Source organism: Mustela lutreola, chromosome 8 (genome assembly GCF_030435805.1).
Source record: "Mustela lutreola isolate mMusLut2 chromosome 8, mMusLut2.pri, whole genome shotgun sequence".
NCBI classification, from domain to species: Eukaryota; Metazoa; Chordata; class Mammalia; order Carnivora; family Mustelidae; genus Mustela; species Mustela lutreola.
The window spans coordinates 99,629,005-99,647,808 of record NC_081297.1 but is presented as its reverse complement, the minus strand read 5'-3'; the positions used below and the strand labels follow the sequence as shown (position 1 = coordinate 99,647,808).

General features: G+C 39.9%; 1 protein-coding gene across 1 annotated transcript in view; it reads left to right on the top strand.

The window, feature by feature from the left end:
- The window catches only part of GNS (glucosamine (N-acetyl)-6-sulfatase), a 58,602-nt gene that overhangs the window by 10,584 nt on the left and 29,214 nt on the right, over nt 1-18,804 (top strand). The window contains exons 4-10 of the mRNA XM_059186229.1: nt 765-830; nt 1,639-1,737; nt 3,153-3,320; nt 4,963-5,045; nt 6,225-6,343; nt 8,467-8,570; nt 15,575-15,676. Of these exons, the coding sequence (XP_059042212.1) occupies nt 765-830; nt 1,639-1,737; nt 3,153-3,320; nt 4,963-5,045; nt 6,225-6,343; nt 8,467-8,570; nt 15,575-15,676 (741 nt within the window). The remainder of the gene's footprint in view (nt 1-764; nt 831-1,638; nt 1,738-3,152; nt 3,321-4,962; nt 5,046-6,224; nt 6,344-8,466; nt 8,571-15,574; nt 15,677-18,804) is intronic.

The window sequence follows — 18,804 nt, the reverse complement described above, 5'->3', positions numbered from 1 at the left end:
TCTATAATATACTGTTTTTATCTATGTATATGTACCCGTGATAAAGTTTAACTTAGAAATTAGGCACAGTAAGAGATTAACAACAACTAATAACCATATAGAACAATTGCAACCATAGAATGCAATAAAAATTATGTGTGTCTTGTGTCTCTCAGAGTGTCTTATTGCACTGTACTCCCCCTTCCTGTGATGGTGTGAGATGATAAAATACCTACATGGTAAGAAGAGCAGTGAAGGACAGGCATTGTGACCTTCTGGCAGGAGGCTTATTTGCTGTTGGACTTCGGTTGACCACTGGTTAACTGAAACCATGGGAAATGAAACTGCAAATAAGGGGGGCTCCTGTATTTGACCTTGCCGTTGTAGCATGAAAGCAGATAGAAAGACACAAACCAAAATGAGTGCATCTGCGTTCCAAAAAAAACTTCATGACTGAAATTTCAATTCCCTGTAACTGTCATATGTCACAGAATACTCCTCTATTGATTGCTGTTTGTATTTTTTAATGGAAAAAAAATTCTTAGCTTACTGATCATATAAAACAGTTGGCTGGCTAGATTTGGCCTACGGCCATAGTTTACAAACTCCTCCTTCAGTAGTTCCTAGGTTTTAGTGTTCTTTACTTTTCGACTTGGTTCATGTGTTTGGGAAAATTGAACATCTGGTTTCAGGCACTGATCTGAAAGGATTCTAAAAGCTTCCTCTTTCTTATTGATCTGGTCATAGCTAAGCATTTCTGATGTCCTGCTTGTCTTGCTTTTCAGTATGGAGCCCCAGATGCAGGTGGACTAGAACATGTCCCTCTCGGCTGGAGTTACTGGTACGCCTTGGTGAGTGATTATTGAAGCCAGTGACAGTTAACACACACAGCCCTACAGATATAGAATATGTTTACTCTCTCATTTAGCTCTGATTTTGACATAAGTTGCTCTGCATTTATGATTAGCTATTTTCTTTTTTAAGATTTTATTTATTTATTTGTCAGAGAGACAGCGAGCGAGAGCGAGCACAGGCAGACAGAGAGGCAGGCAGAGTCAGAGGGAGAAGCAGGCTCCCTGTGGAGCAAGGAGCCCGATGTGGGACTCGATCCTAGGACGCTCGGATCATGACCTGAGCCGAAGGCAGCTGCTTAACCAACTGAGCCACCCAGGCGTCCCTGATTAGCTATTTTCTCCTCTTAAAGTCTGTTGATTTGTGAGTCACTCCTCTGGGAGATGTTTTTCCTGCATCACACCAGGTTTAGTTACATATTTTGCTGTTCTGTCTGATCTACTTGTGGCTTTTTAAACTACGACAGATTATTGAAACTGTGCTAATAGTTAATAAAACTCTAGTCAAAAAAATCCGGTTCAGTACTAAATGAGTAATTCCCTTTTTTAAAAAATGCCTTTTTTTTTTCCTTTAAAGATTTATTTGACTAGGGCTGAGGAAGTGGAGGGCAGAAAGAGAGAGAGTCTCAGCCCAATGCGGAACTCAGTCTCACAACCCTGAGATCACAACCTGAGCCGAAATGGTTAACCAACCATGCTACCCAGGCGAACCAAAATGTCTTATCCCTATTGCAACAGTATAGCCCAGCATGATTTCTGACTTTCTAGTGTGCTAACCGCTTAACAAATTTTACTTCCTGTCTAATAGGAAAAGAATTCTAAATACTATAACTATACCCTGTCTATCAATGGGAAGGCACGGAAGCATGGTGAAAACTACAGCGTGGACTACCTGACAGATGTTCTGGTGAGTTATCAAGGCTCTGTCCTTGCAAGTTTGGCTCACGATTGAAACCTCTGCCTAGGACTTTGGACTTGGTCTTGTTGAGTAATGTGAATGAATAATAACTTCATTTAACTGCCAAAAAGTATTTCCAACTGATTAAAGACTCCTGAGGGACTTTTTCTTTGTATATAAGCCAGGCTCAGAGTTAATGTTCTTGAAATTCCAGCAACAAATCCTTTTCCAAAGGCTAATCTCTTAAGACTATAGAGATTACTTTGAAGAGGTTTTACTTTAGAGGTTCTTACTCTTGACCCCAGATTCACTCACAAGCTAGGAAATGGCAGCTTCACCATGAGGGTGGGGAGCTAGGGACTGGGAGTTCTTAAGGCTTTGTGGGTTTTTATATAAAATTCCTGAAACTGCGTGAATTTAGGACTTTCCTTTCCTGTCTAAGGTGTTTCTAATGACAGACCTTTCACAGAGAATTAATTCACCAAATAGTTCAGCACCTAGCATAGCAGGTGTTAAGTAAATGAAGCAGAGTCACTCTTGGTGATCAGGTAGACAAATAAATCTGGCAAGGTATGGGAGTTACTTAGATAATGCTTAAAGAGGTGAGAGCGAGTTGTGCAGATCAGTGGGAAGGGTGCACAGACAGAGGGAACAAGGGGTTTGCAGGGACTGAGGCAGAAGTGTGCTTGGCATGTTGGAACCACAGGCTTCTGACAGGCCTAGAGTAACCAGGTGGGTGGAAATTGATGCAGTCAGTATCCTTTGAGTTCAGTGATGGGAGTAAATGACGCTATAAATCAACTAGAACAATAAAAACACATAACGTGTGTGGGATGCTTTCATTTTCATAATGTAGCTCCAGATAAGCAAATGAAAAATGTAAGTCAATATAAGTTAAAATGCTGGTAGAATATGTTTGATTTAATTTTATTCATTTAGCTTAGCTGCTTGAGCTGGCATAACTTATGATATCTGTGCTCTGTATATTTTTCTAAGATTAAGGTAACTTAATCCACCTGTCCTACTGTGAATTAGACTGACTCTCTTTTTATATATTTTAAGGCAACAGAGACATACTTTAGGCCATATTAGTGCAAAATAATCCTTAAAAAGCCGCATTACTATTTTTACCCTAATGGAAGGCAAAACAACTTTTAGATCATGCGAAATCACTAAGATCTTATTTGCTTTTTTAGGATGGTATGCTTTTCCACTTTTTTAAATAAGTATTGCCTAAAACCCTAATATTTGTTTCAGCAACACACTTGTAATAACTTTGACATAGTTTGTGTTAACATTAAGATTGTTAAAATTCTTAAGATTGATTAAAAGCTAATTATAAATTATACCCCTTGTATACATGCATCTTTCAAGTCCTGAACTGTTGGGTAGGGTAGAAGATGACAGATCTGTGTATATCTCAGGCTAATATCTCCTTGGGCTTCCTGGACTACAAATCCAACTCTGAGCCGTTCTTCATGATGATCTCCACACCAGCACCTCATTCTCCTTGGACAGCTGCACCTCAGTACCAGAAGAGTTTCCAGAACGTCTTTGCACCAAGGAATAAGAACTTCAACATCCATGGAACGGTAGCTTCCCCTAACCTTGAATTAAACCACACTTGATATAAGTAACTATATATTACCTTGTTAGGGAGCTTTTGAGCCATGTAGTTGGTTTTCCTTCGAGATATTTTAAAGGTAATTGTGCCTGTCTTGAATATAATAGTGTAAACTTGCTTCAGGAGAGATAATCTTGCCACATCTGGTTAGCAGCTGGAGAATCTATAGGAAATGTTAAAGAAGTGCTATCTTTACTGACTACAGGCTCTTCTAATCTCTGTGCCACCTCTCCTCCCTTGTGGCAGTGGCTCAGACACATCCCGTGGGGCTGAGCTAGGCCTGCAGCGCCCCCCTGTGGGTGGCCCTCACCTTTCCTGACGCACAGGAAAGAGGGGGTGACATAGTGCAATATGACTGGAAAGGGAAGTTGAATGGAGAAGTGAGCCAGAGCAGGGAATGTAATTAAGGGCCACAACCTAAATATTTGCCTCATATGCTAGTTACTTACACTTCCCTTGGCACAGAGGGTAGGTTGTTCACTGGTTCAAAGGCAGAAGTTCTATACTGCCTCGTGCCTTTTGCCCAGAAATCTTAATTGCTGGGGAGGTGTAGTAGAATGAGTCTTGGATTAGGCTCAGCACTACCATTTCCAAGCCAAGTGACCCAGCTGGGAGCAAGATGCTTAACTTCTGCTTCTCTATCGAAAGTGGGAGAAATAAAGTGGGAGGTCCTGATTCCTCATGCAGCTGCAGTATGGACTGAAGAACATAGAAATTATGCAGCATGTTGCCTGGCAAGTAGGCAAGTGCTTACGTAGGATTTTAAAGCTGAGAGAACTGAGTTTTGAACTAGAGGGCCATTATCCACGTTCCAAAAGAAGTTAATAAAAGTTCTCATGAGCAAGTAAGTTTAGAAATTTTAACTAATCACCTTGTTGCAGAATTTCTCAGAGTTACTCCTGTTCCAACATGAATTTCCAGCAGGAGGATATGCGGTATAACACTTCTCAAACATATTAACTAAGAACACTTTGGGGCTGATAGTTTGGGAGGTGGTAACTTAGGGCTTTATAAGTAGAGAGGAGAGAATTAATGATGTATGGATATGTTTTTGTGTTTTAGAACTGTGAGTGCTTTTTTAAATGAGAAGAACTCTCTAGATTTGAGCTTGAGGTTTTAGGAAATTGCCATGATGAGATTTTCACAAGGTTCTAGGATAATCAGTATCTTGGGTAGAAAAATAGAGGCTGATAGAGTAATGACTAAATTTTTAAGGCAAAAATTATTGGAAGGTAATGTTAATATTTACCATTTTATAGTTTGGTTAGTAGACCCAAAGCATAGACTCAGTGTTACAGATTTAGTCTCCTTTTAGCCAGTAGTTTCCCAATATCTTTCACTAAATATCTTTAAATGCTGATTAATGCTGCTAACAAGGAGCCCAGGCCTCCTTTCATTAGGGAGCACTGGGAAGATAAAGAATAAGTGATAATATATAGAAAGTGTTTTTAGGAACACATGGCGCAGGGAAGAGGAAGTCTTAAGTTCTCTAAATGCTCCAGTAAGTTCCTTTTTGCTGAAGTGTAAAATGTTCCTTTTCATTATGTACTCTAGCAGTTTATTTGATTGTATGATTTCGTGCTAACTTTTTATTTTCATTTAAATCTTAGAACAAGCACTGGTTAATTAGGCAAGCCAAGACCCCAATGACTAATTCTTCAATACAGTTCTTAGATAATGCATTTCGGAAAAGGTAAGCGCTGCTACTCTGGCAGCTGATACTCTGGTAGCTGGTCTTTGAGGACCTTCCAAATCAGCCCATGAACCATGGGACTGCACAATGTGGTTATCTTTGACACAAGATCAACAGGTAGCAAGTTGATGGGAGAGACTGTTCAGAGGTCTGCTGCCCCAGAAGGTGTAGGAGATGGTCTTTGGACCTGAGGACGAATAAAACAATTCATTTTCATGACTTGTTAAAACAGAATTGCAAACTGGAGCATTTTGGTTAAAAAAATATATATATATTCTCTATGTCTGAAGTAAAGGTCACTTTGTGGGACATCAGGCCTAGTATTTGCATAAGACCCAAAGAATTAGACTAGAACAGAATATTTGCCGTTGCTGTTTGGAATTTCAAGGAATTTCTTTTAAGTCAGTTCTTAAAAATTCATTACACTCTCTAAAGATGTATTTAGATTATACCAGGGGCTAGCAAACTTTGTCTGTAAAGGACCAGAGAGTAAATAATCATAGCCTGTCAGGCCAGACAATGTCTGTTGCAGTTACCCAGCTTTGCCTGTGGAGTAGAACTAGGCATTATGTGACTGAATGAGCACAACTGTGTTCCAGTAAAACTGTATAAAAATGGTAAATTGTTTAATGGGTATAGAGCGCCAGATTTGCAGGAAGGAAAGATTCTGGAGATCTGCCTCACTGTGTGAATATACTTCATACTATTGTTAGTCCCCTTTAAATTTATTAAGTTGGTAAATTCTATGTTGTGTGGTCTTTTATCACAATTTAAAAAACAAAAACAGTGGGCAAACTGGCCCATCACTATAGCTTGCTGACCCCTAAATAGACCCCTAAACGTTGTTGTGGCGTAGGTTTATCTGAATTAATCTGTGCTAATCAGTACTGAATTGACAGGTTTCCCTTCCATTTTCTGCTGTCACCACCAGTGTTAATAAAACTAACTGCTTTTAAAAGCCTCATTTCTTTGGAAACCGTTAAATTTGGAATGAACTCATTATGTTCTGGGATTTTCTAATCCCCCCCACACACACACACCCCAGGGAGGGGTCTGAGGAAAAGAGGTTTGGGGACTTTGGGTGGTTTTGTTTTGGACTTTGCTCCTGCTTTTTTGGCAAGATAGCATTCCTTCAGCTATTGTTCTGAAATTCTGTTGTCACCCTCTATGTACATGCAGGTGGCAAACTTTACTGTCAGTTGATGACCTTGTGGAGAAACTGGTCAAGAGACTGGAGTTCAATGGGGAACTAAACAACACTTACATCTTTTATACCTCAGACAACGGCTACCACACAGGTAAGGGGCAGACTGGCGTATTACTGTGGCATTGATTAAGTGCCTTTCCTTTTTCACCCAGTCAGTAGCACTAGCAGGGAGCTCTAGGCCTGTTGTAGCAGTGGGTGGGCCAGAGGGGGAGGCTGCTGCCCTCAGGACTCCTCTAGTTAGAAAGTCAACTCATTCAAACGTGGGGAAACGTGTCATTATTTGCTATTTCATGTGCCAAGTTACATGATGTTCTAGGAGTTGGGAGGAAAGAGTGACCTTGTTAGATTAGAGATAGGCTTTAGGAAAAAAGGAAGAAACTGAACTAGATTTTTTTTTTTTTTTTAAGATTTTATTTATTAGAATGCACTCATGAGCACACACAAGCAGGGGGAGCAGTAGAAGAAGAGGGAGAAACAGGCTCCCTAGCAGGGAGCCTGTCGCAGGGCTCTATCCCAGCACCCTGAGATTATGACCTGAGCCGAAGGCAAACGCTTAACTGACTGAGCCACCCAGGCCCTCTGAAATTGAACTAGATTTAAAAGGCAAGTAGACTAGGGGTAAGAGATTTTACATAGAAAGAACAAGAGAAAGTTGTCTTGAAATTTCTTGTGAAATTGTGGGGTGTTTTATTGATTTTTTTTTTTGTGTGTGTGTGTATATGTATCTTTTTGTTTTATGTTTTGTCTTTTTAAAACTCTGTATTAGTCAGCCCCATATCCTCACTTTCCTTTTTTCCACTTGGATATTCTTAAAAATGAATGTCTTCTTTCCCAGCGTATCAATTTAATAAACTTGAAAACTACTAACATGGGGCTCACTTGCATGGGAGCAGATTGATGAGGCAGTTAATGTTTCGTTGTAAATATTTTTAAGCACTCAAAGTAATGACTAATAAAATAACTTCCATTCCCGGCTTCGCTTTTCAGCTATGTGTGGCCAGTCTTTTGAATTCTTCCTGTCTTCCCCATGTTTGTCTTTATTTTGTTTAGAAGGTTTTGAAGAAACTTCAGACATTGTGATTCTGTACATGAACTCTCCATTGTGCCTCTGACTAATCTATTACGTATCAGGATCTAGACGAAGTTCGCATGCTACCTGTATTTTTTCATGTGCCCTGAGAATGTTACTGCCACTGATTTATTGGGAAAAGGGTTTTGGGGTTTTTTTTTTTGTTCAGAATATCTCACATTCTAGATCTGGCTAATTGCATTCTCAGGATTCCTTAACTTCTGTTTCTTTAGTCAGCATTTTCTATAGATGGGTAGTTAGATCTAGAGGCTTAATAGAAATTGCCATTTTCAGGGGTGCCTGAGTGACTCAGAAGCCTCTGCCTTCGGCTCAGGTCATGATCCCAGGATCCTGGGATCAAGCCCCACATTGGGCTCTCTGCTCAGCAGGGAGCCTGCTTCTTCCTCTCTCTCTCTCTGCCTGCCTCTCTGCCTACTTGTGATTTCTGTCAAATAAATAAATAAATAAATTTTTTTTTTTAATTGCCATTTTCAGAAAGAATGTTTCCTTGGTGATACTGATATGTACTTCCTGTTACATCAGTTCATGATGGTGTCTGGTTGGCCCACTTTAGCGATGCTGCTATTAATTGATGGCTCATGTGGTGTCAACCTGAGCCTGACCTATGAACCTTTTGTGGCTGAAGGTTCCATTGATGATTCATTCTTGCTTTAATCTACTATTCTCTTAAAGATGGCAAAATGTTGACTTCATAACTCTGTCCTTTTGCATTTATTAGTTGGAATTCCTTAGAGAAGAACTCAACTGGTTATCTTGAAATGCAGTTTATTCAGGAAAGGTCAGATAAATGTTTTGGCTCTTTATTGACAGTTTTTAGAGTAACCTCATTCAATTGTGGTCAGGTTGAGTATCCTACATAAATTATGTATTTGTATTTCAGTACTTTCCAGTCATTGTTTTTGCTGAATTTGTCTTATCTTAGACCAAGGAGTCCCCCTACGCATTAGTTTAAAGATGAACTCATTTCCTGCCTTGTAGTAATAAGAGACCTAAGCGATTATAAACTTTCTATTAAAGCCCCATAAATAGAACAGAGTTGTTTGCATTCTTACTGTCCATTGATTGAATATGTGTGTGATACTTCTTTCCTAGCTCCTTCTTTACCCCCTGTATTTTGTTTTCAGGACAGTTTTCTTTGCCGATAGACAAAAGACAGCTGTATGAGTTTGATATCAAAGTTCCACTGCTGGTTCGGGGACCTGGGATCAAACCAAATCAGACAAGCAAGGTAGGTGCCTGAGAAGCTGATGCTGTTTACAGGTAGCACTTGCCTGAGAAAAGAAGGCTGTTCTCTGAAGAGGAGGCTGATTAGACTTCTCCTACGAGGATGATTTGTGTTCGGCTTAAGATCTTGTGAGTGTATTTATAAGTCTTGGAGTCGGTGATTCCCTTATTCATTGATTTATTTAATTTAAACATCCAGAATGGTTCTAGTGGACTCACTTGAACTATAATAGGGACCCAGCCTCTGCTTTTTTTAAGTCCACAGGTAATACAAAGAAGCAGCCCAGTTTGGGGCCTACTACCCTGTAGATTAAGAGCTCAGGCAAATGCCCCTGGGGACCTTGTTAAAATGCAGATTCTGATTCTGCATATCTGACCTCCCTGCTGATAGCTGCTGCCAGTCTGACCTCACTGAATATAAGGCTATAGAAAGCATGTCTTCAGAGGATTTATTTCCCTCTCTCTGTGGAACTGCTTGTCCCACATGCATTTGTTTTACTGATTCTCTCTCCTAGAACTGTCATAATGTACCACTTTCTTTTGTTGCCATTTCCATTTGGTTTCAGTGTCTTTTTCCAAACTTGGTACCAAATACTGAGGCACGTTTTTCCTAGAGATTCTAGACACTCTTATCCAAAACGCTTTGGTCTAATGCTTGGAAGATAAGAATTGATAAGTTCTACTAGTTATGTCTTCTCTTCTCTAATAACACAATTTCAGTCCCAGCTCTGTGAGACAAAAGAAAATGAGCAAATACATCACTTAAGCTAGAATTGGAAAACTGGCCAGACTTTCTGGGTATACTAGGTACTTTAATCTAATTTTGGAGGTTAATGTTTAAGTGTAATACCCTTATTTCTTTTTATAATGCTCATGATGGAATTCTGTTGAAATTCTTCAGAAAGGTAAAATGGCCTTTGTAATTTCTTTTGAGTTTTCTTTTTTTCTTAACACCTGCATTCCTAAAGCCAGTCATTTCCCACTACAAATCCAGTACCATGTGAATGGGTCTCCTTTCAAAGGAGATAGGCGAGTTTAGAGGACCATTAAGTCTGTTTTTTTTTTTTTTTTAGCCCTTTATTTACTTATTAGAATTTTTAAAATTTAAATTCAGTTAATTAACATATAATGTATTATTTGTTTCACAAGTACAGGTTTGTGATTCATCACTCTTTTTTTAAAAATTAATATATAATGTATTATTTGCCCCCAAGGGTACAGGTCTCTTTGTGATTCATCACTTTTATGTAACACCAGTGCTTATAACATCATGTGCCCTCCTTAATGTCTATCACCCAATTAACCCATTCCCCCACCCAGCTCCCCTCCAGCAACCCTCAGTTTATTTCCTGACATTAAGAGTCTCTTATGGTTTGTTTCCCTCTCTGGTTTTGTCCTGTTGCATTTTTTTCTCTTTTCCCCTATGATCCTCTGTCTTGTTTCTTAAATACCACATGTCAGTGGGATCATATGATAATTGTCTTTCTCTGATTGACTTACTTTGCTTAGTCTTAAAAGTGTTTTCTTGATCTTGGTGTTGGAGTGGACTCAAAACATGTTGGCAGCTGTGTGCATTTCCAAGGAGCAGGGCTGTTAGGGCCATTTCTAACCAGCGTGGGGAAGGAAGTGAAATGAGAACGGAATGGAATGTGTCAGCCAGCTGCCCATCAACCAAACAGTTCCCTTTATCTTCAAGTTAACAGCGGCATCTAAATATTAAAATCAGAAAAGTTGACCTTCTCCAAGCAGTCTGAATGAAACCTGGTTCCTAGGAAACCATTTCAACAGTAATATCTATCACTTTTTGAATGCTTAGTGTGTGACAGGTGCTATTCTAAGTGTATTAGCTATAGGAACCCACTTAGAGATACTGTTACACCCATTTCACAGGTGAGGAAACTGAGGTGTAGAAGTTAAATGGCATGCCCAAGATAAAATATCAGAGTCTGCTATCAAATATTGGAGTCTGGCTCCAGAGTCTGTACCTAACCATTACAGTATAGCTCAGAAAATATTTAAATATCTTATGCCTGCAGGCTTGGCTACACAGCACTGAGCAGTCAGGAAAGACTAGTTCTTAACTCTCAGTGCCTGGAGAGCCAGATGCTTCCACTACAGTTGTCAGTGAAAGCTTCTGAGGCACTTGAGCAGAGACCTGGGTGTTGGAAAGGGTTTAGTCCTGCAGAGATCTGTGGGAGGGCATTCTGAGAAGAACAATAAATGGGAAGTCACACATCGAAGAATGAGCTTGGCTTGCCCAGGGGACAGAATGGCAGCTGTACCGAACCACTGTCACTTCTAAGTGAAGTGGTTCTCTCTGTCTCATCTCTCTCACCTCCTTGTCTTTGTCTGCTGATTTGCTCCTTCTGTTTGGGAATGCCCCGCAAATGCCCCTTCCACTTCACTAATTGTCCTTGAGAGCTTTGGTTTGGTGTTTCTGCCTGGAGAGTCACTACACCCCCCACCCCCACTTGGGGTAGGTGCCCTTGCCCTGTCCTGGCTGCCCTCACACTTACCACACCCTGCTGAGTTTGTGTTTTTTTACTTGGGGGAGTTCCTAGAAGAGAGGCACTGTCTAAACTTAGAATACCCTGCCCTTAACACACATTGGGGGACATCCATGTTGCCTGAATGGTTATTACCAAGGTCACATAGTAAGTGTCAGAACCGGGATTGAAAATTAACTGTGTCTCTTCTCAAAATCCATGGTAGGGTGGGGTTTGGTGGGTGGTGCTGTGCTGACAGATGTAGTTTGAGAAGTATGAAATGCTCAGCCTCCACCTAGCACAAAGAGTGTCAGAGATGGTGGGTCATTTATCCTGTGTTGACAGGGTACTTGTCTCGGTGCCAGTCGTCCTGCATGAGAGGCGCAGGGTTATGAGTTGGGCATATTAAGCTGAGCTGTCAAAAGCTGATGGTCAAAACAGGGTACGTTTGACCAGTGGGCTTAGCTTTGTGTTAGCCGTTGGGAGAGCAGAACAGAAGTGGTCTGCGTGGATGCCAAAGACTGGCTTACTGAGGTTTTCTCTCCTGGCTGGAAGTGATGCTAGCTTCAGATTTGGTGGTAGAAATTCATCAGAAGGGTTTTAAGAAAGGAAAAGGTTAGTAGGAGAAAAAAATGACACAGCATGATCCAGGGGAAATAGAACCGAACTGGGGGGTCAAGAAGATGCAATATTGGCCCGAGGACTGGCCAGGTAAGCCTTGTTTCCCTGTGTGAAATTGGGATAATGCTAAGTGGAGAATTCACAAGTGTAACTCAGTGATGCCCTGGCTTCTTCACGTAGGGAAGCTGGGCTTGAGGGGTAAATGCAGAGTAGCCCAAGATGTGGGGAGTCCTCTCCTTTCTTCAGTGCCTTTCGCTACGTGGGTTTGGGGTGCTGTCTGGTGTGCTTGCAGCCTTTCCTTTGATAACTCTACATGAATTCTGTAATATCAGGGCTTAAATATCCATTTGGAAACCCAGTGTATCCTCCGTAGAGCAGTCTTACTTTTTCTGTGTAATTCTCTATAGCACATACTTCTAGAGCTAAAAAAATGAGCAGCTCCAAAGCACGATATCCTTTGATTTCATTCCCCAGAATTTTCTAAGGGTTTTTATTTGATCATAATATCTATATACATAAATCCTAAGAACATTCCCAAGCTGTGAGGCTGCGATTATGAAATAATTTACTTTTGGTCTTGCCAGTGCTTTTTAATTCCAATCCATAAATGAATCTTTAAGGTTATACTTAGTGATAAAAGCAGTACCATTTTAGGAACTTGAATTGCTAGTGTTTCTAGAAGTCATTATAATCATGGGCCTGTAGTATCCATTCTGATTCTTGTTTGTAAAAACCAGAGACAGAAGTCTCTGTTGGATTCTTCACTCATGCTCAGTATCCTCTAGAAGTCTTCCATCTTCTGATGTAGTTTGCTGGTTTTGAGATTCTTTCCCTCTTAGTCAAACTAAAGCCTGAAAGGGAAGAGAATTTATTACTTTTTAGGGAAAATGTGATTATTGCAGATAGCTGGGAACAGAGTCCTGGGATGATGTCTGTGGTACTTGGGACAAATCTTAGTGACTCTTGATTTGTACTGAAACTTCCAGACCTTTCTCCCCACAAAGACGACTGCCATTTGAGAGAGCCTCCCATCATGTAATTGATGGCTTTTTAAGTGTTTCCTGATGAAACAGGCAGTCACCATTTTAAATCTCTGTAGGTTTTACAATTTTGGTGTTTACTTTTTTTTTTTCTTCTTTATAAAACTGCCTTGGACATGTTAGTAATACCTGTGGATTTGACTTCACTTCATTCATGTCCTAGACATAACTGAAGGTCTTTTGAGTCACACATCAGAGTCTTGTTGCTTTGATCTGATTCTTGAGGTTATATCTGTGCTTGTCTCTTCTCTCCTGCCATGATCTCTTCTGTATTCATACCCACTCTTGTTGACTGTATTCAGAGCAGCTCGGTCTTCCTGAGAGACCTGGAATTAGGGAAGATATCTCTTACCCTGGGTCTTGGATAATCCCTGGGGACATTTTTGTGAGTTTTTTCCTGAGTAACTTTTATACTTAGTGATAGAAGCAGTACTGTTTTAGGACTTGAATTGCTAGTGTTTCTAGAAGTCATTACGCTCATGGTCCCATAGTATCCATTCTAATTCTTTTTTTTTTTTTTTTTTTTTTTTTTTTTTTTTTAAAGATTTTATTTATTTATTTGACAGACGGAGATCACAAGCAGGCAGAGAAGCAGACAGAGAGAGAGGAGGAAGCAGGCTCACTGTTGAGCAGAGAGCCCGATGTGGGGCTCGATCCCAGAACCCTGGGATCATGACCTGAGCCGAAGGCAGAGGCTTTAACCCACTGAGCCACCCAGGCGCCCCACCATTCTAATTCTTGAATCTAGAATTTCCTAACTTGTTTCACTTAAGTATAAAAGTAAAGAAAGGATTGCCTTTCCCGTGAGTGGCTTACCACTGAATGGTGATTTCTGGAAGCTTAGTGTTAAACTTACTGATTCAGAGCCAAGATAAGTATATTACTCGGCCCTGTATGAGCCCTTCATAGCTGCCAGGAAACCTGGCCCCTGATGAACAGTGCTCTGAAGACGTTTTCTTGCCTTTTATTTCTGTACTTTCAGTTTTGTTTTTAAATGAAAAGTTCCTGAGTTAGGTTTCACTTTTTTATTTTTTTTTTTTTTTTTTTTTTTTTTTTTTTTTTTTTTTTTTTTTTTTAAAGATTTTATTTATTTGTCAGAGACAGAGGGAGAGAGAGCAAGCGAGCACAGGCAGACAGAGAGGCAGGCAGAGGCAGAGGGAGAAGCAGGCTCTCCGCCGAGCAAAGAGCCCGATGTGGGACTCGATCCCAGGACTCTGGGATCATGACCTGAGCCGAAGGCAGCTGCTTAACCAACTGAGCCACCCAGGCGTCCCAGGTTTCACTTTTTTAATCCGCCCCACCTTGACCTTTCTACGATGCTCTGCATTGTCTCAACAATCCTGAAGACTTTTATTTCCTTTCAGTACATGGTAGCTTTTCAATTTACAAGCTTTTGATTTTGTTTCAGTTACTTCTCTTTCACTTCCTCATCTGTAAAGCAGGGGAAATAGTGCATCCTGGGGTGGCAGCGAGGATTAAGAGAGGATAAACCGTAAGGACTGGCACAGAATAGGTGCTCGGTAAACTTTGATTCCCCTGGTATCCCTGGTGGATTGTCTTCACCACTCTGAGTTTTCCCTAGCCTGTGATTTAAGTGACTTTAAGCCTGCATGTCCACCACAGTGGCCACCAGCCACTGCGCCTGGTGAGCCAAAACATATGTGATAGTCCAAACTGAGATGTGTTACAAGTACAGCATTCCAGATTTCAAAGACTCAGTTCAAAAAAAAAGATAAAATCTTATTAAATGTCTCACATTGCTTACATTTGAAATAGTACTATTTTTGACATACCAAGTTAAATAAAATATATACAATGAATTTCTTCCCCTTTTTACTTTAATGTGATTAGTAGATAATCTTAAATTACATATGTGGTCCCATTATATTTCTGTGGGAGTATGCTGGTTTAGGTCCTAAAGAGGATTTGTATACAGAAGTAAAATAGTCTAATAAACCAAAGGAATAAAGCAAGGTGTAAATGCAGGACAGTGACTTTAATGCCTAATGTGTTTATTTAGCACATCTTAGTTTTGTGCTCTTTAAGGAAACTCCTGTTGGAATGAGTTTTCTGCAGTCTCCAAAGTCTATTGCAAACATCTTTTTTTAAACCCCTCTCCTCTACCTTCCTGTTGCAAACATTTTTTAGTAGTGTTACCACTTTGAGAAACTACAAAAAGGGTTAATATCTTCCTTGATAAGAAGCATTCAACCTGGGGTGTCTGGATGGCTCAGTTGTCAAGCATCTGCCTTTGGCTCAGGTATGATCCCAGGGTCCTGGAATCAAGTCTCTCATCAGGCTTCCCACTCAGCAGGAAGCCTGCTTCTCCCTCTGCCACTCCCCCTGCTTGTGTTCCCTCCCTTGCTGTGTCTCTCTTTGTCAAATAAATAAAATCTTTTTTAAAAAATGGAAAGGATAAAAAGAAGCATTCACCCTTTGAGGATTTCAAAAATGTCAGGAGTCTGTTTGAAATCAAATTTAGTGAACTGTAGAAATACATGTTGTAAACACTTTGTATAAAATAGCGCAACATCTTCTCATGATTCATCAGACTTTGGGCAGTCCCAAAGAAGTTACGAAAAATGTTTTGAAAAATGTTTTTTGCTCAATAGCGGTGTGGGTTGAATAGATACATAACTTCCCAGGGGCATGTATTACAAGTCTTAGAAATCTTTATGTTTTATTTTTTGAATTATTATATGATTCAATGAGTAAGATCTCAGTAAGTCTGGGCTGTACAAAAGATAATAGCAAATGCTGTTTGTCTCATGGGTGGGGTGGGGGAAGAGCTGTATGATAGAAAAGGAAAACCAGACCAACTGTGTTCTAGACTGCTTGTTTTTCTTCCCTCATTCTCATAGATGCTCGTTGCCAACATTGACTTGGGTCCTACTATTTTGGATATTGCTGGATATAACCCGAATAAGACACAGATGGATGGGATGTCTTTATTGCCCATTTTGGTGAGTATGAAGCCCTCAGTCGGGCCTGAGCCAAGACTCTGAAATAAATTCCAGGTTGTACAGATTTAGAATTAAAAATTTAAATCTTAAATCAAATTGTGAAAATTGGAGAATGGAGAATAGAATTTTTCTCTTCTCTCTGGTGGGAAGGAGCTTCTAAAAGACCAGTTGGACCATTTATAAACAGATCTCTATCCTCCCTTCTTCCCCTTTCCCCCTCCCAAAAACCCATCATAAACAAAGTGAGGACAGATGAGAAATTGCAACATATGTGAAAAAGGGTTTGTGGTCCCAACAGATGAGTTCTTCACCATAGTAGATGGGTTTTTAGAAAGATTAATATCCCAGTAGAAAAATGGGCAAAGGAAGGAACTAATCAACTCATTGAGGAATTAGAAATGTCTACAGTAAGTGCAAAAAGGATTGCTCCAGTGCTGATCAAAGAAATGCATAACTGTAGGAGGTCTTTATTGCCTACAGAACTGGCAGAGATTAAAAAGACTTATAACTGAGTATTTGCAGAAGTCTGAGAAAATGAAAACTACTTAGACTCGGTTCATAAACATGTAGTCAGTATGAGCGGTCAGGAAGCTAATTTGACAAGACCTTTCACTTCAGAATATATACCTTAAGGGACACTTTGCTGGCTCAGTCAGAGAATATGACTCGATTCTGAGGTTGTGAGTTCAAGCTCCACGCTGGGGGTAGCTTACTTAAAAATAACATCTTAGGGGCACTTGGGTGTCTCAGTTCATTAAGCAGCCAGCTCTTGATTTTGGCTCAGATTATGATCTCAGGGTCCTGGGATTGAGCCCCACGTCAGCCTCCCTGCTCAGTGGGGAGTTTGCTTCACTCTCTCCCTCTGCCCCTCATTCTGCTCTTTCTCTAAAATAAATCTTTTCAAAAAACAAAATATTTTTAAAAATAGAATCTTTTAAAAAATAGAATACACAGGAAGTATTTGTGTGTATGGTACTGCACAGAGCTAAGGATCTGTGGAACGATCAATATTAAATCGGCAGAATCAGTGTTAAAATATGTTAATCATTTATGGTAACTCATTATAGGTGACTGTTAATCATTGATTTGTCTGAGTCTGTTACAGTTTATTACTAGGTAATATGTGCTTCATTCAAGAGAATACATGTCACTCACATAAGCCTTGAAACCTGAGAAATACCCAGGAACTCATCATCCCATTTAAGAACTCACATATTTCCACTACTGGTGCATCTACCTATATGCCCCTCCCCATCCTACCTATCTGTCCCTTGCCTGTCCTTAGGAGTGATCATATTCCTGAATGTCATGGTTGTCATTCTCTGGATTTTATTTTTTTAGTAATTATCATGTAAATATCCTTAAACAAGATACCTTAGTTTTGATACTTTTTTGGCACTAAAACAAAACAAAACAAAAACACCTGAATGTAATCTGGGACTTTTACCAATTCAGCATTGTTTCCAAACTGATACACGTTGTTCACATATGCCTAATACTCCATTGTATGAACACATCAAAACTTCGTTTTTTTATTAGTCAGTAGATTGTTCTCTTGTGCTAGTTTTGTTTTAGGAACAATGATGTTGGGTTGAGCCTGGGTGGCTCAGTGTTTAAGCATCTACTTATTATAGATCCCAGGGTCCTGGGATCGAGTCCCACATGAGGCTGCCTGCTCAGCAGGAGTCTGCTTCTCCCTGCCCCCCACCTCCCTCCTTGCGCCCTCTCTCTCCTGCTCTGCTTTCTCTTAAATTTTAAAAATCTTAAAAAAAAACAAAAACAAAAAGACAGTGCCGTTAGTTGATATTTATACCTGTCTTCCAGTGAACATGTGTATATACCAATACAGGAACTGCACATTGTTCATTTCTATAAATATTGCCAAGTTATTTTTATAAAATGTTATCACCTTACGTTCCCACCGGCAATGTATGAGAATTCCCTTTGTTCTATAAGAAACAACTTATAGACAACTTAATTTTTGCCAATCTGGTGGATAGAAAAGACCAAAATTGTATTTGGTCCTGCTTTGCATTTCCTCGTTTATTAGTGAAATGAATCATTTGTAGCAGTTTTAATTCTCTTATTCACTAATTTAAAGTTGATAGTAAGTTCAGTAGTTTTGGTGTATGCAGAGTTGTGCCTCCATACCGTGATCTAAATTTAGAACCTTTTCATCACCCCAAAAAGATCCATTAGCAGTCTTTCCCCCATTGCTCCCTCTCTCAGCACCAGGCAAGCACTGATCTACTTTCTAGTGCTATAGATTTGTCTGTGTGGACATTCTGTATAAATAAAATCATGTATATATGGGCTCTTGTGACTGGCTTCTTACACTGAGTATAAAGTTTTCAGAAATCATCCCCTTTGTAACAGGTATCAGTATTTCATACCTTTTCATTACCAAATAATATTCCACTGTATGAATATTCCACATTTGTTTATCCATTCCTCAGTTGATAGGTTGTTTTCCCTTTTGGTTATTACGAATAATGCAGCTGTGGACATCCTGTGTACAAGTGTTTGTGCAGACGAATGTTTTCAGTTCTCTTGGGTACATACCTATTTTCCTAGGAATAGAATTACTGGCTTGTGTGGTGACTTATGTTTAATCTCTAGAGGAACTACGAGACTGTTTCTAAAGCAACTGTACCATTTTATATATTCCCATCAGCAGTGTACGAGGGTTTGAAGTTTTCCACATCCTTGCCTGCACTTGCTGTTAACGGTCTTTTTATTACATTGTAGTGGTATGAAGTGGTATCTTACTGTGGTTTTGATCTATGCATTCCCCCAATGACTGATAATGTTGAACATCTTGTGTGTTTATTGGACATTTGTGTATCTTCTTTGGAGATACGTTTAGATCCTTTGCCCATTTTTTAATGTTTCTCGGGGTTTTTTTTTAAGATTTTATTTATTTGAGGGGCACCTGGGTAACTCAGTTAAGCATCTTCCTTTGGCTCAGGCCATGATCCTGGGTCCTAAAATCGAGCCCCACATCAGGCCCCCTGCTCAGCAGGGAATCTGTTTCTCCCTCTCCCCCATCCCTGCTCACTCCCTTGCTCGCTCACTCTCTCTCTCTGTCTCAATCTCTTGAATGCTCTGTGTCTCTTTAATACATAAAG